The 23197-nt window shown below is 32.3% G+C and overlaps 2 protein-coding genes and 1 pseudogene across 2 annotated transcripts; all 3 read left to right on the top strand.

The window, feature by feature from the left end:
- The first annotated feature begins 615 nt into the window (after nt 1–615).
- LOC116002360 lies at nt 616–5150 on the top strand (annotated as a pseudogene).
- Nucleotides 5151–9538: 4388 nt separating this feature from the next.
- On the top strand, nt 9539–14270 carry LOC116002359 (putative late blight resistance protein homolog R1B-17). The gene is made up of 5 exons (XM_031242474.1): nt 9539–10425; nt 10506–12141; nt 12377–12448; nt 13887–13938; nt 14080–14270. Exons 1-5 carry the CDS (start codon nt 9539–9541, stop codon nt 14268–14270), a joined length of 2838 nt encoding a protein of 945 aa, XP_031098334.1.
- A 4028-nt stretch (nt 14271–18298) lies between these two features.
- Nucleotides 18299–20490, top strand: LOC116002358. The gene is made up of 2 exons (XM_031242473.1): nt 18299–18612; nt 19757–20490. The coding sequence occupies exons 1-2, from the start codon at nt 18299–18301 to the stop codon at nt 19977–19979; spliced, it is 537 nt and encodes a 178-aa protein (XP_031098333.1). The 3' UTR covers nt 19980–20490.
- Nucleotides 20491–23197: the final 2707 nt, after the last annotated feature.

Raw genomic sequence — 23197 nt, 5'->3', positions numbered from 1 at the left:
ATTCAAGTGTATGCTTGATGAGGGATGTTTATATGGAATAAATAATTTCATTGTTTCCAACAATTCTATGGCATTCAAAACCACTCAACACAAATACATGCTCAGTTCCATGCGGGGCACAGAAGTGATTGAACATGCAGATACCAGTTTCCCAAACAATATTTATAAATTCAAGGAGTTTGGCCAACTTAAACCAGAAGATATAATTTATTCAGAATTATTTGTTTTGTATACAATAACTTCATCTTCTAGCATATGTTATCTAATTTAATTATTTACAGTTATATATTTGTTAAAATAGATTTGATTGGCTTTATTGTATCTATGCAATCACCTTGCACTACATTAGTTTCTGGGAAACAAAAAAGATTCATGGAGATTGTTATTCAAGATCATGAGTAAGTAATGTTTAAAATCTATTTTTATATATTACAATTTTATTATTTTTTTATGTTACTATATTTGAAAATAAATATTATTTATTTAACAACTATATACAGGGAAAAAACTTTAAGATGTACTTTCTGGGACCAATATGTTGATTTATTGCTCCCACTTGTGGACCACCCAGATCCGGAACCTGTTGTGTTGATAATTCAGATGTGTCGTGCAAAAATGTATAATGGTAAATACCTAATTTCATCATCACGTGTTATTCTTTGTAAATTTATTACATTATTTTTTATTAAAAATATAAAACATCCTATAATGTTAATCTTTGTTATCTTATTCATTAGGTGAGGTTTCAATCATAAATACATTTGGTGCCACTAAGCTTGTGATGGATAATAATTGTCAGCAAATTGTTGATTTCAAATTATTGTACGTATATTTTGAATTTGAAACATTAAATCGTACTAAATTTGAATATTTAATTTTATTAATACTTTTTATATAATTTGAATAATATTAAATAAAATTATAAGGGGGGATGTGACTCTTACACCAAAGGTTTCAATTAGTACATCAACAATATCATCATCTACAATAGCAGATGAGATCAACACTGAGACAATCCGGAATATTAGTCAGTTGTACGATGCTTCTGAGGTGTGTATATTTAATTTACTACAATTGTCAACACAAGNGTAAATTTAAAATCATAAATATTCTTTCTCAAATTACTATTTGATTTTTTGTAATTGTAAACATATAGGTTGGAAGCTTTTGGGTGTTAAGCCAAAATTGTGGCTTTTCAAAATATTGGAGATTGGTGTTATTTATCCTGTAATAGGTGCATAAAAAAATTAGAACCGTCATTGAATCGTTTTCATTGCTTGAAATGCAATACATATTGGCCTAATGGTACCTTTAGATATAAAGTTACCATAAGAGTCTCTGATGCGATTGGGAATGCAGCCTTCCAACTATGGGATCGTGAATGCAATGATTTATTTGGAAAATCTGCATCTGAATTAAAAAAATCTTATGTGGAGGTTAGAACTAATTGTTATTGTATTATATTCAACTTCTCTTTTATTTTTTTAGAATTATACTAATTCAAATCCTTTATTGTATAGGATGAAATGGATTCGTTTCCCCCGGAAATGAATGTTGTAGTTCACCAAACCCTTCTGTTTAAGGTTCAAGTAAAGCCAGAGCACCTATCAAATTTTTATGGATCTTGGACCATAATGAAACTTTGTCGTGAACCAGGACTTATTTCAAAAGTTCGTGATAGTATGGTGCTCGAGAGCCAGGTTGGAAATACCTCATATTTAATTTGTAATTAATTTTTAAATAATACAAAGTAAATAATATATATACTTTCATTATATAGGATTCAGATGCTTTTCCCACATTCCAACATGGTCAAGATAACAGTGTTGAGGTAATTTATCTTTGTTATATAATAAACTAAGTTTATATTTATTCTTTTAGCTTTGAAAATATTAGACAACATAAATTATAGAAACATTTTTTTTATAGGAATTGTCTTCAGGTGGTGAGGTCACAACACCAATAAAAGATCTCAAAAAAGACGTTGATGTTGAAATAATTGGATCTGAATCTTCCAGTAACAGCATTAAACGTACCTTGAATGATTCATTTTCATCCAATGTTGGAAAGAAGTCAAAATCAATTGTGAAGATAGAAAAACCTTGAAATTGAACAAGGGTGGAGTTATTTGGTGAATTATTTATTACATTTGTTCAGAAAGTTTGAAAGTTATGTTGAATTAGTTTGCATTTATGTTGGTGTAAGTATTTTTTTAATTTGTCATGTTTTAATAAATTGGATTTCTGTTTTCAAAAAATAAATTGGATTTCTATTATAAACCAGATTTTTGTGCTATTAAATGTTTCATTAAATATATTTATTTCCATATATTATATTTTTTTAAATCTTTTTTTATGAGATTTTTTATTACTCTTAGATTATAAAAATATTAACTATCTATCTATCTATCTATATATATATATATATATATATATATATATATATATATATATATATATAAATATATAATTTCAAATGAACAGATACTACATTGTAACATTTGCAGTAGTACTCAAAAAAATTATATAATAACAAACTACCTGATTCAATTTACTCATAAAAAATGAAATGAAATTTAGTAATAGTATAATTAAGAAATCAAATTGTATTTAATTGTTAAAAAATAGGCTTATCAAAACAAACATTTGAACATAATCAAGCACCCTAACTACAATATATTTTAAAAATTTATATAAAAATTTATATTAATTCCTTAAATTATATATTACGGATATTATTTCTGTCAACACCACAATGTAAAATAAAAACAAATATTGTTGAAAATAATTACAGATATGAGCAAAATCTTTATTTTATATGTACCAAATCAATAAAATAATTATAAATTTGTTGAATTTATTATGGTGTAAATTTAAATCAAATATTCATTGATAATCATTCTAAATTTGAGCAGAATCAAAATATATATTATTCATTTAACTAAAAGATTACATCACAGAAGTATAAATACAAAACTATTGTCTTTCAACTAAGTTTTAAGCTACATTATTCCGTACTCTTTAAAAACTATACATTTAGACTATAATACTCATGAAACAGCTACTGGAATCAACCTCAATAAAACAGTCACGACTAAGTCCCAAAATATATAATAATAATAATAATAATAATAATAATAATAATAATAATAATAATAAGGACAATGTAAAGAACAACACAATTGTAGTGTAAAAATATTATTTATTTTTTTTATAACAATATTTTATTTTTGTGTTTTCATAAAAGAGTAGGCCATAAATCAATTTAATTTAATTTCAATTCTATTTTTTTAATTTTTTCTATTTATCTTAATATGTTATAGGAATAACACAGTAGTAGAAATTAAATTTGTTACTTATTTTTCTTAACAAAAAAGTATTATTTATGTACTTTTCAATTTTTTTGTTTATAAAATACAAATATTCAAATTTTGAATAAGAAAAAAAAAATGGCTCTACTAAGGTTTTGATATATATATATATATATATATATATATATATATATATATATAATTGTTAAAAAATCATTACAAATATGAGCAGAATCATTTATTTTATATTTACCAAATCATAAAATAATTATAAATTTGTTGAATTTATTATGGTGTATAAATTAAAATCAAATATTCATTGATAATCATTATAAATATGAGCAGAATCAAAATATATATTATTCTTTTAACTAAAATATTACATCACAGAAGTATAAATACCAAATTGTTGTCTTTGAACTAAGTTTTTTTTGAAGATGTCTTTCAACTAAGTTTTAAGCTATATTATTCCATACTCTTTTCAAACTACACATTTAGGCTATAATACTCATGAAGCAGTTGCTGGAACCAACCTCTAATAAAACAGTCACGGCTAAGTCCCACAAATCGTACAGACGGTAATATATTTTTTTATTAAATTAATAATTAAGTTTTTTTTTGGTTAGCCAATGATTGGAAATTCATATACTTATCAAATTAGGAATTCTTTAATTTTTTTCTATAAACACAATTCATGGGAATTGATATACTTTTAAGCTTATGAATTAGGAATACTATGTGAATTTTTATTATTGACTATTGTAAATAGTATACGGATTTGTTTTGCCATTTAGGTAGGGATTTGTGGTTTGGGAAATTTATCTTTTATATAATAATAATAATAATAATAATAATAATAATAATAATAATATAAAAAAAAAGGACAAGATATTGTGCATGCAATAATAAATGCATCTTATCTATGGAGGTATTGTAAAGTCCTACGCTTGACAAAGAATATGAGACTCCAAAACTCATCCTCAAATAATGATTATGCACAACTGAAACATTTTTCTTAATGGATTGCAAAAATTGGAGATGGCAAAATTGAGGGGCAAACAGATGAATGTGAATACATAGAGATACCTGGACAAATACTCTTACAGTATTCTACAGATCCCATTAAAGCAATTGTGGAAAGCACGTATCCATCATTCTCAAGTATAATTGATGATCCATCGTACTTACAAAAAAGGGCAATATTGGCACCAAGACTTGACGTGGTACATTCTATAAATGAATATATGAGTTCTTTAAACACGTCTGATGGAATTACATATTTCAGTTGTGATAGTACTTGCAAATCTGATTCTAATGTTGATATCTTAGCTGATGTTCACAGTCCAGAATTTTTAAATGGAATCAACTGTTCAGGTGTACCCAATCATGCATTGACATTGAAAGTTGGCACTCCAGTTATGCTATTAAGAAATATTGATCACTCAATTGGTTTATGTAATGGCACAAGAATGGTAATTACTAAACTTGGAAACCATGTTCTAGAAGCAAGGATATTGTCCGGAACCAGTGCAGGTGAGAAAGTACTCATACCGAGAATGTCACTTACTCCATCAGATTGAGGTTGCCGTTTAAATTTCAAAGAAGACAATTTCCATTAATTGTCTCATATGCAATGACAATTAATAAGAGTCAAGGACAATCGCTTTCTCATGTAGGCCTATTTTTGAAAAAACCTGTCTTTAGTCATGGACAATTATATGTTGCAGTTTCTAGGGTCACTACTCCAAAAGGGCTGAAAATATTGATTTGTGACAGTGAAAGCACCAGAAAAACTTCAACAGCAAACATTGTATACAAGGAAGTTTTTAAGAATTTGTAAATATTTGACTTCATTCTAAAATAATATTTTAACTTTATAATTGTTATTAAATTTATTATCTTCTTTACTTTCAAAACAAAATTTACTACAGTAGTAATTAAAGTAATTATGTTTTAATTTCGAGATTTTTTTTAATTCCAGACTATTGTATATTATTTTTTTTTAAACTATTCAAACATATTTATTATACAAAAAAAAAACTATGGGAACAAAACTGTTCTAAATCAAGTAATTTAAAAAAACATTCAAATACAGTTTGATTCCAAGAATCTTTAATCATCTTAATGATTTTTAAAATTATTTACACTTTTTCCCATATTTATTTAGATAGTAATGACATTAAATATCGAGAAATATACTATTCATACTTTTACACTTATCTTATCATTCAACAAATATACACTAAAAATACTAGTTAAAATATATAATTGATGGGTTAAGACATAATACATGTGCAAGAGTGAGATAATTTATAATTTAAGAGTTTTTATAAATCAACTAGCACAAGATATACGACAATGCTTAATTCGTTCAAGGTAAATAAATTTATAATTTAAGAATTTTATAAATCAATTAACACCCTATTTACGACAATGTTTGATATGCGCGAAGTAAATAAATTTATAATTTAGGAGTATTATAATTTATAAACCATGCATGTGCAGATGTAACGTAACCTATCTAGTGATATGATGGAGATGCGTGTAGTGCTACCTACCAATCCTCCTAGGCAAAAACTTGTGTGAGACCGTCTCACCATGAGACGGGTCAGGTCAAGATGCAAATGTAACACTTATATGCACAAATGGCATACTTATATGCTCAAATATAATATTAATCATGAATAAAATTTTTGTTACTTATAAGGGTAAATGTAATACTTTTAAGGGAAAATACAATACTTTTACATTTCGATTTAAAAGTATTACATTTTTCCACAAAAGTATTATATTTGCCCTTATAAGTGAGGGGCACTTGTCAACATTACTTATTATGAAAAATGTATTACTTTTTCTCTAATAAGTAACAAAAATTGTATTCTTGATTAGTGTTATATTTGAGCATATAAGTATGACATTTGCACATATAAGTGTGACATTTGCATGGTGCCTTGACCCGACCCGAACCGTCTCACGAATAAGGATCCGTGAGACGGTCTCACACAAGTGTGACCCATCCTCCTATAGTCCTATCCATGTGCTAATTAAGGCTATGTTTGGCAAATCTAGCTGAAAAGTAGCAGAAAACTAAAAAGCTATAAGCTCGAAGCTGAAATCTGAAGAGTTATTAAGCTAGCTGTTAGGCTTAAAAGTGTTTGATAAAATTAGCTTTTTGATAAGCTGGTAAATGTAAAAAAAAAAAAATTAAGAAGGACATCTTCATACAATTTAAATAATTTTAAATTTAAATAGGTTTGTTTATATATTAAAATATAAAATAATAAAATCAATATATTTAAATAAAATATAAAGTAAGAACATATATTTGAAAATATATAAATAAAAAAAATGTTTATAATTCATAAGATTAGTTCATACAAAAATTAATGTTCAAACACAAATGTCAAACTGAAATTACAACCAAACATAATGAAAAGAAAATGTTAAAAAGGTTTTAATTGAGATGGGTAAAAGATGTCATTTATTTAAAATAATAAAGATAAAGATGGAAAAAGTTAAAAAAACTACTAGCTTATTTTTGAAAAGCTACCTCAAGTAGCGTTTCAAAATAAGCTCTTATTTTAAGCTACTAGCTTATTTTGAGAACATTACCAAACAGAGCTTATAACTTATTAGTAGCTTAAAATAAGCTATAAGCTCCTAAATAAGCTCTGCCAAACAGAGCCTAAGTGAATTCAATCTTTGATGGCTTTTAATTGATAAAACATTTACTTTACTTTCCTCCTAGAAATTATGTATCAATCTCTTCTAGCTATTTAGGGCTCAAAATGAGTGTTCAATTTCTTTGTAAGTTATTGGGCAACGAGAGGGGTGTTTACTTTTGCCTTTTGGTTAATGGGTGCATTCAAATATGATAAAAGTTATAAGGACATAAAACTCTATCTCATGTGACAATTTTTATTTTATATACACTTACTAAGGATGTGTTTGGTTGGGGTTTAGGCATAAGAAATGGGTATGAAAGTGATTGTTTGTGTTTGGTTGATAGGTTTTGTGAATGCTACTATGGGTTTGGAATACCCTATTAATGACAAAACCCATGCCCTTATTAAATAAGGGTTTCATATCCCTTCCTCCTTTCTTCCTCAACTATTAATAATCATTCCCGTTCCACCTAATTACCAAACATGTTAAATACTTTCACCAAAACCCATTACCATTACCAAGTATTTGATACCCATTCTAATTCCGATTCCCATGTGTGAACCAAACGCACCCTAAGTGTTTACTGCACTGAACTAAGGTTGCGTTCGGTTGGAGATGCTTGAACTCGGTCTACTATCGTATTTGATATGTATTGTCATTATGTTTGTTTGCCTTTTTTTAATAAATGCGACTATTTTTAATTGGATTTCATATCTATTATTATTATGTTTGTTTAATTTGACTACTTTTACTATCCTACTATTGGATTAGAATCTTTTAGTCATAAAATTTATTATTCTTCTCTCCCCTACTATTAGATTGTGTTGCATTCACTTTTTTCATTGCAACAATTCAGCTTGAGTTTTTGATAGTGTATGCATGAGTTTTTGAGAGTGTGCATGAAAAACCATTGAAATTCAGTAATATATATATATATATATATATATATATATATATATATTAATGACTTGTAGTTTTCGCGGTGGATGAAAAGAAATAGATGGTAAAACGGAAAGATTTCCGAGTATCGTTCTCAAAGGATGGCAAGGAGGGAATTCAAGCGGTAAGGGGATTAAGCACAAGAGTGTTTAGTGTTTGAAAGCTAACCCAAACATAGTAAGAAAATGCACGTGAAACATCATGAAAATAAGCTAACTCAAATAATGCACGTTGGAAACAATCAAATGGAAAGGAGAATTTGGATCTTGCAACTCATATAGGTATCCTTGATTTCCAAAGATATTAGGCTAGCAACACTTAGATAACGAAAATGAGATAAGGTCACCAACACCACCACCACTCTCGTGGTCAATGGACTCACTCCTTAGACCGTAATGTCATCCTTGTGATCACTAGGCTAGGAGAGGCATTTTGTCAAACACGTTATGTGCCTCTTATCTTCCACTTCCCCCTTTTCTCAAAGGTGAGAGGGAAATGTGCTAGGCTAGGCTAAGGAGTAACCTTACTCTCGTAAGTGAGACTCCTTCTCCAAACACCTCTCACATAGGTTGATCACCCCTACACAAGAGTCAAAGTGGATCACCACTCACACAATCAAACTCATAATCAAGCAATTGCAAAACCTAATTGATCAATTCAAAGCTCAAGAACATCCATACAACATTGCTCAATCCAAATCCACAAAGATCTATCTAATCATACTTGGAATTAAAATAGCAAAAGGTAAAAGTAATGACAAGAAATTAAAAGGAAGACTTAGCTTGAAATTAAACCTTGAACTTGAAATTGAATGTAGATCTCAATCTTGCAACAATGGAATTCTTCTCTAATTCTAATCTAAACCTAAGAATTGCAATGTGGAGTGAATTGGGAGAGATCTCTCTAGGCTAATCCTAGAGAGAGAAATATTCTAAAGTGGTCTAAAACTGAAGTGTGATGGATCCCCCTGAAAAATGCCCCAAATCTCTATTTAAATCGCGCCAACCGCCAAAAGGTTACACTGCGGACGCCCTACTGGACGCGCGTCCGTTGCGCGTCCAGCGGGATTCTGTGCGCGGCTTCGAAACTTCGGAGAGATCTCGAAATCGGACGCAGGCGTCCGACCCGCGTCCATGCCTTTTTCAAAGAATCGGAGGGATTCTTTGAAATCCATGCCTTTTTCACCTTTTTGCACAACGTTTTACCTACAAAATGATCAAACATGTGTGGACTAGGGTCCAATGGCACTAACACGCATTTTAACGCAATTAAGCCCCAAATCAATCACAAAAGCTAGCAAGTACGTGCAATGTGACCCGAGAACGACCCTATAAGTGTAGCATCTTTTGCACTTATCATATATATATATATAACTAGTAAACATGTGCATGCATGTGCATATGCTTCTACCTAGTAAACAAAGAATGAGATACATTAATTGCGCGCACTTCTACCTACCTTCTTAATTACTCTAAAACACTTAAGAGTGAGATTGGATCGAGAGAGAGTGAAGAAATGCAGTATAAATAAGCTAAGCAAAGCCAAAAGTTGCGAATGCATTATTACATTCTAAAAAATACAAAGAGTGAGAGAGAGGAAAATTAAACATCCAGAGAGAGAGAGATGGCTTGTGTTGCACTGACTTCTCTGAAGGCTACAATTAAGCTTGAATTTTTGCAACCCAACCACAGAGTGTCTCTTCTTCATGACGATGAAAAGCCATTAATGAAATCTCTGTTTCAGAAGCTTTCTTATATGGAAGCCTTTCTGAAGAAGGAATACAACAATGCTGTGGGTGGTGCTCCAATCCGACGACATCTGCTCAACAAAATCAGAGACTTTGCACTCAAAGCTGAAGATGCCATCGAAATACAACTCACAGACATCCTTCAACAAAATGCTCATCAAGGGGAACTCCATCGAACCTTGCAAAAAGTAGCAAAGGAGGCAGAAGAGTTGCTGAAGCTTATCAACAATGAAGCTGCAGCTTCTTCCTCGGGTGGATCCTTGCAATGCTCTCCACAGTTTGAGGAGGAAGAGGAGGATATAATAATGCTTTGGGGTGAAGAGTATTACTTTTCATTGAGAAATCATCTTCTCTATAATATTTTATCTAGAGAACGAGTAGTGCTCCCAATTGTTGGAGTCCCAGGCATTGGAAAGACTACTTTATGTAAAAAATTGTATGCAGACAAGGCGGTTGTATCAAATTTCGACATTCGAGCTTGGATTACTATTCCGCCAACATACAATGGGAATGTGCAACAACTACTGTGCCACCTTCTTCAATCAATGAGCCCAACCCCACTCAATGAAGAAATTGACATGCTGGGAATCACTGTTTCTCAACTAAAAGAGCAACTGCACAGACACTTGAAATACAAAACATATTTAATTGTTTTGGATGATGTCACTCGCACTCTGCTTTGGGATGATATCCGCCAATGTTTTCCGGTTGACTCATATGGAAGTCGGATATTGCTAACCACTCCTTTCACTGATGTGGCTGTGTCATCAAGGAACGTTGGGATATCATCAAGACCCTGTCTTACCTAAGTGACAATGACAGTTGGGTTCTATTTTCTCGCAGGTTGTCTCTTAAACAACATATGACACCTGAATTTCAAGAAATTGCGAAAAACCTTGTTGAGGAATGCAGAGGGTTGCCGCGCTCAATTGTTACAGTTGCAGACCGTCTATCTAAATGCAACTTCACATTGAAGGAATGGAAGAAGATCGAGAAAGAATTATTGTCATTGGGAATTCTGCATAGAGATACACAACACTCAAGTAAGCTTAGCAACATTTACAATCCTTTGCCACACCATTTAAAAGTTTGCTTTTTATATTTTGTGGTCTTTCCAAAACACAGTAAAATCAAAGTGAAAAAACTTATTAAGTTATGGATTGCTGAGGGATTTGTGAAGCCATTGGGGTGTCTGCCATTAGAAGAAGTTGGTTACATATATTTAAATGATCTTATAAAGAGAGAACTAGTCAGAATAGTTGATCAGTACGAAATCTTCATACCAAGGACTTGTGAGATACATATTGACATGCATAGCTTTTGTGTACGAGAAGCTCAAAAAGAAGGTCTTTTATGTGCAGCAAATACTCAACAGTGTATTGGATGGTCAATAGATATACTCGCAAATTCATGTCGCTGGTTAAGTTTACGCTCACATAGTTTGGACTATCATGTGATGTTTAGTTCAAATATTCCTCGCTCACTTTTCGTCTTTCAGGGAGGTTTTGAACGGTTTATACCCTTCAAACATTTACGAATTTTAGATTTGAGTGAATCTCTAATACTCAAAAGAGTGTCATTGTTGCCCTTAAGGAATTTAGCTTTTTTGAGATATCTTTCCATACCACAGTGGTTTGAGAGTTTTGATGATGTAGTATCAAGTAATTCAAATTTGCAAACACTTACTGTTTCTGGCATTGATGAATCAACACTTGGAGCGCGTACTCTTCATTTATTGCCATCCAAAATTTGGGAGCTGCAACATTTAAGGCATCTCAAACTTGGGGATATGTATTTGATAGATCCTCCAAACATGGTTAAAGAGCATTTACAAACATTAGTTTGTACAATGCCAATTCATTTCAGGAAAAAAGAAGTGTATTATTGCCGGTTTCCAAGCATAAGAAAACTGAGAGTTGTGTATAAAGACGTCTTAGTGCCTAGTTGCAGCGTTGGGCGATGTTGCAGAAATCCCATCATCATTCTGGAGAATTTTGAGAATTTATTGAGGTTGGAGAATCTAACGGTTATGGTTCCAGTTGGTAGTATAACTCTTTTAGAGCAGGTTGGTTTTCCTGCAAATTTGGAGAAGTTGAGATTGTGTGGGACAAATTTTCCAGTGAAGGTTTTAACAGTAATTGGGCAGTTGCCAAAGCTTAAGGTGCTGAAACTAGAGAATGCTTTCTATGGAAGAGTGTGGGAAGTGATTGAAGGAGGATTCCCTGAATTAAAAAAATTGGAGGTTGAAGCCAGAAGTCTTGAGCGAGTGGTGGCCAATACTAGTAATCATTTCCCAAAGCTCCGGAGCATATTCTTAAAACGTTGTTATTCTCTAGAAGAGATCTCTCCTGTAAGTGCAATAATGCACGGGCGGATGCACTCAATTAAGTTGGAGCAATGTCCTCCTTCTGTTGTCACTTCTGCCAAGAGGTTTTGTGAAGATGTACCTAACCTTATTATTGACGGCAAGGCATTTGAGGTATGTTCGTTCGATCTACTTCTCTTTCATTCTTTTGTTTATTTTCTTTGCAAAATCTGTTTAATATTTCTTTTTCTCACCTGGTTTAATGTTCTTCGTTCCGTTTTGCATTATTATATTGATCCAATTGCTATGATGAATCACAATATTCATTTTGGATGATTTTTATGAGATATATATTTGTCTGGTTTGGAAATATGAAGGAACTAAAAAATGTACTCCATAATAATATCAGGAAGAAGACGAAGAAGATTATGATCCATGGCAGTATACAGATAAGGAACAGTCAGAAGAGGAAGAGTATAATGTATGGGATCAATGTTATACAGATACGGAAGAGTCAGAAGAATAAGGATACGATGTATGAGGCTATCCTAAGATAGCTACATATGTCTTTGCCTTCCATTTTCAATATAATCTACAATTTCCCACTTTTTGGTTGTATATATTTGAAGTTTTAAGTCATTGTCTTTCATTTGCTGAGGCAAATTAACTTTTTTCATATTATCTACTTTGTATCAATGGATCATTTTTGTGTATACTTTTTCTCTTGTTGTAACCATTGAAAAAGTTTTGTAAATTTTTTTTTAAAAATGTTTTCCCAATTTGTTGTATGTGCATCGTCTCTACCCACTACTATGTTGTGCGATTAAATCGTTGTTACCATTTCATATGGGTAGTTACATGCCAAGGACCTTATTTATACGGGAGGTGGTGGGTTCGAGCCTCAGTGGAGGCTATAAACAGATACTGCATTCTAATAGAGTTAGTAGTATTAAAAAAAATATTTTGTAAAAAATCATGAATATTTAAAAAAAAAAAAAAAGGAAAAAGTTGTTTTATGTCCATAGCTGCAACTCCAAAAAGTATTTTGACCTATGTGTGCTGAGATCAATGCACTACCATTCTACCAACACAATTAGAATATGTACTTTTCTGTTTTAAACATCTACATTCAACTTATACGGGAGGTGGTGGGTTCGAGATTCAATGGAGGCGATACTGACTCTTGTGCTTCAATAGATTAAGAAAGTAGTTATGAACAGACACTGCATTGTAATAGAGTTAATAGTATTAAAAAAAAAAAAAAAGATTCAACTTAACTTGTATTTGCAAATTTTAACTCAACACATTATTTTTTTTTTAAATACTACTTGAAACATATTATATGTGTTCAAGTTAATTGATTGAATTATTTATATATTTAGTTTAAATATAATTTAAAAAAAAAACTAATTCTGTAATTATTGTTAAAAAATATATTGTTTCTGATAAATAATTTTTTGGGATAAGGGTCAAATAGGCCCTTCAACTATAGGCTAAAGTGCAATTCAACCCTTCAACTACAAAAAGCTTCAATTAGACACCTTAACTTCTCATTTTTATGCAATTTAGTTAAAAACTTATAAAATTTGTTCAATTAGATCAATTTGTAGGTAAAAATAGGGTAATAACAGGTAAAAAGATTTTAAAAAATAAAAAGTAAAAACAGAAAATCAAAGAGAGTTGGCTTCTCCCCGTCAACGGAAAAGCCAATAATTTTCTCCGGTTAGAGTAGCCGGAAAGTTCATGGGAAGGCAACCGCCGGTCTTCCGCAATTATCATAATTCATAACAAGATTTCTTCTTGTTTTTCTTATTGTCTTGGCTCATGGCAGATCTTGAAGGAATTGTTTGGACATAATTGAAATAGCATTTGCAGGTGGTGAAAATGACAAGGTCTTTGTTTGCAAATCTTTGCTTCAGCTTCTGCGTAATGTTGGATCTGATGTATGTGTTGCTTACAATGCTCCAGAGGGTAGAATTCCAGGCATAGTTATTTGCTGCGTGGCTGTGTGAAACCTTGGAGAAACGAAGTTACGATGTCAAGCTCAGTTGAGAATACTGGAATTGGTTCCGGATTCTGTGATGCTTGCCGTACAGGGTGGTAATCGATGAGGCGGCGTTGCTAGACAACTGGTGGCTTCTCATGCTGCTAATTTTGCTGCTCGCACTGGTGTACCCGACGGAATGACAGCGGTCCATGGAAATGTAGCGGCTACTGCTCCAGATTTCGATGAAGGCACTGTCGGAGCTAATGGAATTCCAGAGGGGAAAAAAGCTGTCCTTGGAAAAACACTTCATCCGTAGCATACATCTCCCATTCCTTCAAAGACCCACCCCGCAAATAGAAATCAAACTCCTCTTCTTTGCCCCGCCGCAGCAGCTGCCAGCCGGAGATTCTTTAATGAGGAAGGCGACCATGGCCGTCTTCTCCTCCCATTTTTTTTAATTATTTACTTTGTTTGAGTTAAAAATGATTTTCTTATTTTAATTAATTTTTTTGAATTAAAAAATTTTCCTTTTACCAGCTACCTGAAGGTAACCTATTAATTAGCCTAATTGCATAAAAATGAGAAGTTAAGGTGTCTAATTGAAGCTTTTTGTAGTTGAAGGGTTGAATTGCACTTTAGCCTATAGTTGAAGGGTCTATTTGACCCTTATCCCTAATTTTTTTTGTGGTAAATTAAGTTAGTTCAAACATAATATAATATTTACACATATTAAAGATATCATAATTAAGGGTCACACTTGTGTGAGACCGTCTCACGGATCCTTATTCGTGAGACGGTCTCACACAAGTTTTTGCCCATAATTAAACATTAATTTACCATAAACCATCAATCATGTTTTGGAATATACGTGAAATTAGATGAATTAAACATGAATATGATGAATTAACACAAATCTACTTTAATTTGCTTAGTTTGTGTGTGTATAATGAAAAATTATACTATGAACCATGATTCACATAGCAATATAAACTATAATTAGATGTTCATTTTTAATATACTAAAAATTCATTTTTTTTAGGATGCTTAAATAAACATTATTCAATACACAAAATATGAACCTTTAAAAAAAGAAATATTCAATTTACTATAACCATTGATTGATTGAGTGGTTCTGCATTTTATTATAATTTTCACAAAATTATTTTTTACTGTTCATAATTAAAAGTGAAAATGTTAAATTTATGTGGCAATCTTGTGTAAAATAGTTTTACAGTGAAACATGTATTATTTTGTTTACTTAAAATTCATTGAATTATAAAATAATTAATAATATATAGATTTTGTAGATTCAAGGTTGCACATTCAAGAACACAAGGCATAAATTTCTCCTCAATACCCGAAATACTCTCGTATTGGGCATCAAGTGTGTGGATGTGTGACTAGTGTACAAGCTCTACTCTCATAGCAACAAAATAACTCCAAATAAAGCATATAATTGGAATTCAACAATCATACACAAATTTCACAACAAACCAATTTCACACAACTAACCCTAGAACACACCCAAATAATCTCCTTATGAAATACAAATCAAATAGGAATCAATAGCAAGAAATCAAACCAAATATTAGTCCCAAAACACTTAGCTACTCATAATATAACAATGGATACACAATATTAAAGAATTAATTGAAAGCATAAATAGAAATCAAAGGAAAGAGAGGAATAAGAAAACTTCTCTATTTAAACATTGGAATCCAAGATTGCAAGGTGTCTTGAGCTTGAAAATGGAAAAGAACAAGAAATCTATAGTAATCTAAGCTATTCTAAAGCTAAACCTAACTAAAATTTGAAAGGGAAATAAAAAAAATATATGTTTTTAGGTGGAAGAAATCCCCTTTTAAAGGGTAAAAACGGGGTTGTCATATGTTGCAGAGGATGGCCATGGGTGTGGCTACGCTCGTGGCCAGAAATGGAGGGCTTACTACTCAATGGCCACGGCTGTGGCCACACCCGTGGCCACTACAGGCAACGCTTTTGTGCACATTGCTCGTCTTCTAGGCTATTTTTCACCCTTAAATCCTTTAAATTTGTGTTTATGGTCTGAATAAAAGTTGTAGCCCTTCAAGTTATCTTTTAATGACATAAAAATAAATTGATTTGGACATTCCTACGCAGAGATATGGCCAAAATACCAAACAGTGGATGATTTGTGCGAGAATTTCAACTTCTTGCTCTTTTGCTCCACTTTTGCTTTTGTTTGTGTCTAAATGATCAAGACCATTGAAAACGCCACAATTTGGTGCTCTAAGAGGTGTTGCTCCCATCTTCATAGCTTCTCATTGGCTCCCATTGACTCTACATGCATCCAAAATGCTCCAAAAATCATTCAATTCATCTAAATCACCAAGAACTACACATAAACACACAAATGAATCAAATGAGTAACATTTTAAGCAAAATTATAACAAATGACAAGGAAAATAAGTTTAAATGCAAGGTGAAAATATGAACATTTTGGCACTTATCAAAGTCATTCATTACAATCTGACATAGAAATATTTTCCTAGCTATGCTACAGAATACTTGAATTGCATATTGTTTTACTAATTGGAAGCAGGGATCCTTAAGGAAAAAGTTCTTTTAACTTCATTAATGATCTGATCAGTCGTAAACAAGACTAACTTTAATTCAAGAATCTTACACACCACCTGGGTCTTCATTTTCATTCTTTTGCGCATTGACAATATTATATTCTCGTCTGAAAATACACACTGATCTTATAATTTTGACTGATTTATCATAGGATAACCTATCAACGGAACTGAACTGCACGTCATAATTCAAAAAAGGCCCTTTTTTATTGTCATCAATAATGAAAAACCTCTTTAAAGAAATGAGATGAAGAAACTCATAAAAAATAGATAAAGTACACAATAAAACGTAACCAATTACAGAAATAAAATAACAAAAGTTGAACAAAGATACAGAAGTGGGTGGTATGTAGCCAACCCAAGACCCCATGCCATGACACGAACAACACCAAGCCTTCTTTCAAGGAAATAAAAACAAGACCCCATGCACTGACACTTCCAATACCAAATTAAGCCACTTTCACATTTTCCTAACCCCAACCACAAGAGTTTGTTCTTAGTTTTTGAAGCTTAGCTATGGTGATGGAGATGGAGAGGGGGTTGTGACCGGGAGAACCAGGAAAGGGTGACGACTGTGGTGGTGGACCGATGAAATTGGTTGAAACAGTTTAGCTTGAGTTTTTGAGTGTATGAAAAACCAGTGAAAAAAATTAAAGAATATATATAATTTCACTTCCTTCAATTTTTGTTTATTGGACATTTTTGTATTGTATCGCATGTGCATGTACATGTGCTTCCTCGAGCACCTACTATTGAACATTTTGTACCGTGCATGTGCTTCTAACTAGTAAACAAAGAAAGAGTAATAATATATTAATTAGCTAGTCTTCACTTTATATTAAAACTATATAATTGATGTATTAAGGCATAAACCATGTGCAAGAGTGAGAAAATTTTAGAATAAATTTATAATTTAAGAGTTTTTATACATCAACTACCACTCGATATGCGATAATGTTTGATTTTTTCGATGTAAATAAATTTATAATTTAAGAGTACTAGTATTTGCCCCCGTGCGATGCACGGCATAAAATTTAAGTAATGTTATTGTTGATAAATATTACTCATGAAAACTCATTATGAAATGTATAACTCTTTAGAAATATTAAATTGGTTGTTATATTGAATATCATTAAGTACTATTAGCATATACTGAGTATTATATAGCATTTTGTTATTACTTATTAGAAACCAAATGCATGAGATAGTTATCAACAAATAATACATCGTAACAAAGTCTATAATACTACCAAAAAAAAAATATCACATGAGATTTAAAAATTTAACATTTAATAATTATTTTGATTTAATATGAATAATTATTAACATATATGTTTAATTAAAATAATACCTATAATAAAAAAATTAATTAAAATATGCTCCGAAATACATATAATAATTATTAGACAGTTAGAGTCTTAGGCTTCTTCCACCTAGTCTTAGGCTAATTCCCTACCTTTGTGCTTATTATTCTTGTATTTGAGTATGCAATGTACTGTTCTGAAATGCAATTCAATACTCCAGCATTATATCATCAATCATAATAAATTCATAACAAAATATACAATCACAACACAACAAATATAAAATTTAAATACCATATTTAATTATTTCTATATATATATAAATATATAAAAAAACACATACCACTAGTAAATAATTATTACTCTCAATTAAATGTAGAATAATAATCTTTATCCTATTTTTTAAAACAAAATTTTATACAAATATGACACACCAGAACAACCTAACCCTACCCATATTCTCTGCGGCCCTCACCGTCTCTCTGTTTCACAGCCTCGCCGCTCCGCTTCTGCTCCATCCTCGAACGGCGGCTCCGCTTCTCATCCATCGGCGGCTCCGAATCTCTGACTCCGCGATTTCGTCGTCTCTCTCTATCTTCCAGCCTGTCCGGAACCGATTCTCTTCCCTAAGCGCCTTCGCCTCTCTGCCCTCAGCCCTTGCGAGTTCGAAGCCGATCTCTAAGCATACCTGTGAGGCAATCCACCGAACAAATGGTGTGTTTGAACCCTTTACTGTAAAGTAAGTGTTTTTATTAGTCCAAAATTCTCGTACGAATAAGAATTAGGGTTTGGGTTTGACCTTTCAATTTTCGTTTCATCACTCTTTTCGCCCTTCATCTATCTATTCTTCTTCCAGTTTAGCAAATTTCGTTTCCGATTTCAGAAATTAATATGCACATGCTAGTGATTCAAATGCAATAAGTCACGGTATACTTTTTTGTAGAAACATGGACTTTAGCAACAGAATACTTTTTTGTTGAATTTATCATGGTATTTGTCTGTAATTTTGGATTATATTATAATAATAAATTTGGATACAAATTGAACTTCAAGTTTGACTTCTCTCCTGTATTTATTCTGAATATCTATATAAAAGAAGAAGCATATCCATAATTGTGCTTGCAATTATTTTTTCAACTGTTTTGTGAGAAGTCATTGGTTTATGTATTCTTAAGGTAGCTAAAAAAAAATATTACTGTACCTTTATTTGCATCTATTTCCATTTCCTTCTTCCTTGAGCAGCCTATGGTAACAGATCAATTAAATCCTCTTCATGATCGTTTGTACTACATTATCAAATTTCGACCTGTTTGCTTGCAATTGAACCTTTTGTACTGCAATATGATTAAATTCTGTGAATGCATTTCTAGTAATATAACCATATATGACTTGCTTAATTGTGAAAATATGTACTCCATGTTCTCATGTTTTTTTTACAGAAAATATACATATTGCTTTACTTTTATTATGAGCACATTACTATTTACTCAAACTCAAGAGACAAATAGAATATCACACTTTATATGAGGACATTATCATTTAGAATGTAAGAATAGGCACAAACCAACTTGAATTTGAGTTTTTCTTCATATGGTGATCATATTATGCTCATTTGAGGTGTCAATGCCATGCTTGGTATGCTGTTGAAATTCTAAAAAGGGTTTCTATATTACATTCTGAGCATTTGTGTCCATACTATTACTTGCCCCATTCATGTGGTTTAAATGGGATAGACATGTTTATTCTTTTCCTTGGGTTAAAAAAGCTATATTTATTTTACCATAATAATTTGTTTGCTCCACCACTTTTTATTGGAATGGCTTTTCTGCAATTGTATCATATTTCCTTCTTCTTCTACATTCTTTTCTTACTCAAAAACCCAGGATTGAATTTGCAGAGAGGTTGATCGAGGTGAGAGAGATGGGTTGTGTTGCATTGACTTCTCTGATGGCTACCATTGAGCTTGAATTTTTGCAACCCAACCACAGAGTGTCTCTTGTTGATGATGATGAGAAGCCATTGAAATCTCTGCTTCAGAAGCTTTCTTATATGGAAGCCTTTGTGAAAAAGGAATACAACAACGCTGTGGGTGGTGCTCCAATCTGACGAAATCTGCTAAACAAAATCAGAGACTTTGCACACAAAGCTGAAGATGCCATTGAAATACAACTAAGGAACATCCTTCAACTTCAACAAAAAGATGATGAAGGGGAACTCCATCTCCATCTCAATCTCAGCTCGCAAGAAGTAGCAAAGGAGGCAGAAGAGTTGCTGAAGCTTATCAACGATGAAGATGAAGAGGCGGCCAACGATGATTCTCTTCCGTTGATTGGTTGGTCAGAAGCTGCAGCTTCTTCGCACCCTAACAACATTATTGCGTCGGGTGAATCCTTGCAATGCTCTCCACAGTTTGAGGATATAATAATGGTTGGTCATAACAATTTCTTTTCATTGACAGCGGATCTTCTCCGTCTTGCTGAGATATATCCAAAACGAAGTGTACTCACAATTGTTGGAGCCCCAGGCATTGGAAAGACTACTTTTTGTAAAAAACTGTATACACACAAAAAGGTTGTATCACGTTTCGACATTCAAGCTTGGATTACTATTCCGCCAAGATACAATGGGAATGTGCAACAACTACTCTGCCACCTTCTTCAATCAATGAGCCCAACTCCCCTCAATCACATGCTGCAGGGAAGCACTGTTTCTCAACTAAAACACCAACTGCACAAACACTTAAAGAAATGCAAAAGATATTTCATTGTTTTGGATGATGTCCCTAACACTCAACTTTGGGATGATATCCACCAATGTTTTCCCGTTCACTCAAAAGAAAGTTGCATATTGCTAACCACTATTTTCATTGATGTGGCTGAGTACACCACCCAAGGTCAGAATATCTCGAGACTGCCTTACCTAAATGACAGTGAGAGTTGGGTTCTATTTTCCCACACATTTTCTCTTAAACAACAAATGAAACCAAAATTTAAAGAAATTGCGAACCATCTTGTTGAGGAATGCAGGGGATTGCCGCGCTCAATTGTTACAGTTGCAGACCGTCTATCTAAATGCAACTACACATTAAAGGAATGTAAGAAGATTGAGAAAGAATTATTGTCATTGGGAATTCTGCACAAAGATACACAACACTCAAGTAAGCTCACCAACATTTACAATCGTCTGCCACAACATTTAAAAGTTTGTTTTCTATATTTTGTGGTCTTTCCAAAACACACCCAAATCAAAATCAAAAGACTTATTAAGTTATGGATTGCTGAGGGATTTGTGAAGCCATTGAGGTGTCTGCCATTAGAAGATATAGGTCTCATGTATTTAAGGGCTCTTAGAAATAGAGGACTAGTCAGAATAGGCGATGAGTACGGTTTCAAAAGAAAGACTTGTTCAATACATATTGACATGCATAGCTTTTGCGTACGAGAAGCTCAAAAAGAAGGTCTTTTATGTGCAGCAAATACTCTACAATGTATTGGATGGTCATTAGACATACTCACAAATTCATGTCGCTGGTTAAGTTTACGCCCACATAGTTTGGACTATCATGTGTTGTTTAGTTCAAATATTCCTCGTTCCCTTTTCGTCTTTCAGGCAGGTTTTGAAAGTTTTATGCCTTTCAAACATTTAAGAATTTTAGATTTGAGTCTATCTCTAATACTCAAAAGAGTGTCATTATTGCCCTTAAGGAATTTAGTATTTTTAAGATATCTTTCCATACCACAGTGGTTTGTGAGTCTTGTTGATGTAGTATCAAGTAATTCAAATTTACAAACACTTACTGTTTATGGCATTGTTGAATCAACACTTGGAGCACGTACTCTTCATTTATTGCCATCCAAAATTTGGGAGCTGCAACATTTAAGGCATCTCAAGCTTGGGGATAAGTATATGATAGATCCTCCAAACATGGTCAAAGAGCATTTGCAAACATTAGTTTGTGCAATGCCCATTCATTTCAGGGAAAAAGAAGTGTATTATTGCAGGTTTCCAAGCATAAGAAAACTGAAAGTTGTGTATAAAGACATCTTAGTGCAATGTTGTAGAAATCCTGTGGAGAATTTTGAGGATTTATTGAGGTTGGAGACTCTAACAGTTACGGTTCCAGTTGGTAGTATAACTCTTTTAGAGCGGGTTGGTTTTCCTGCAAAATTGAAGAAGTTGAGGTTGAGTGGGACTAATTTTCCAGTGAAGGTTTTAATGGTAATTGGGCAGTTACCGAAGCTTAAGGTGCTGAAACTAGAGAATGCTTTCTATGGCAGAGTGTGGGAAGTGATTGAAGGAGGATTTCCTAAATTAGAAGAATTAGAAGAATTGGAGGATTTCCTAAACCGACCCTGTACTAGCCGATCGCAGTTTGAACTGGGTATGACCTAGACTCGGTGAAGCCCAGACCCAACTTTTTCTAGACCGATCCAGGGTTGGTTCGATCTTGAAACGACGTGTGGCCACCTCTACCTTCAATTAAGGGTGTGTTTGGAAACCTGGAAAATGATTTATGTAAATCATTTTCTAGGTTTCCAATGTTTGGATGTGCCTAGAAAATTCAGTCAACGGAAAATGTTTTCCGTTGACTAGAGAAAATATAGCTAATTTGGCAGAAAATGACTTCCGCCAAAATTTGGCGGAAGTCATTTTTCGTAGCAGTACAAAGCCCACTAACAACACCCACAACCTTAGTTTCCGACAGAAACCATATGCCTGATTTCCGCAGCGGAAACGGGGTTTGTTTTATTTTTGTAAAATAATTTTTGATAAATAATATTATTGTTAATATTATTATAAATGTTTATATATTCCAAATAAAATATTTAAAATGTTTAATTATACAATTCTACTCATTTTTCAGAAAATGAACCAAACACACAAAAATAATTTTCTGCTGTGCAACCAAACACGGGAAATGAAAATATTTTCTGTAAAATGACTCATTTTTCAAAAAATATTTTCCAAAAGTTATTTTCATGCTTTCCAAATAGGCCTTAAACTTCTCGCGGATAGCCAATTTCCCTCATGATAATAGTAATAATAATAATAATAATAATAATTTATACTTATTAGTCTCTCTTGAATTGGTGTTTATAAAAGGCGATATTGAATCCCGTCTCCCAGGAAGGATTTATAGGCCCCCGGGCGATATTTTAAAAAAGGTCCCTATATGAAAATTTTGTTTTCGGATGATTAATTTGTTTTCTTCTTTTTTTTTTTCACTTATAGATGAATGTTTTTTAGGTAACATTGTATAAAAAATTATTATAAAATCGATCTTAACAAAAAAAAAAAAAAAAAAAAAAAAAAAAAAAAAAAAA

The sequence above is a fragment of the Ipomoea triloba genome, chromosome 13 (genome assembly GCF_003576645.1).
Source record: "Ipomoea triloba cultivar NCNSP0323 chromosome 13, ASM357664v1".
NCBI classification, from domain to species: Eukaryota; Viridiplantae; Streptophyta; class Magnoliopsida; order Solanales; family Convolvulaceae; genus Ipomoea; species Ipomoea triloba.
Note: the sequence above shows the minus strand (reverse complement) of the source record. Positions and strands in the feature narration are given on the sequence as shown.

What these genes read in the sequence shown, in the direction of transcription:
- LOC116002358 (XM_031242473.1), top strand. Translation starts at nt 18,299, where the DNA reads ATGACACACCAGAACAACCTAACCCTACCCATATTCTCTGCGGCCCTC. An exon ending in TTTGAACCCTTTACTGTAAA is followed by an intron (nt 18,613 to 19,756) that starts GTAAGTGTTTTT and finishes TCAAAAACCCAG; the next exon opens with GATTGAATTTGCAGAGAGGT.
- LOC116002359 (XM_031242474.1), top strand. Translation starts at nt 9,539, where the DNA reads ATGGCTTGTGTTGCACTGACTTCTCTGAAGGCTACAATTAAGCTTGAA. An exon ending in TTGACGGCAAGGCATTTGAG is followed by an intron (nt 12,142 to 12,376) that starts GTATGTTCGTTC and finishes TAATAATATCAG; the next exon opens with GAAGAAGACGAAGAAGATTA. An exon ending in TGCTTACAATGCTCCAGAGG is followed by an intron (nt 13,939 to 14,079) that starts GTAGAATTCCAG and finishes GTAATCGATGAG; the next exon opens with GCGGCGTTGCTAGACAACTG.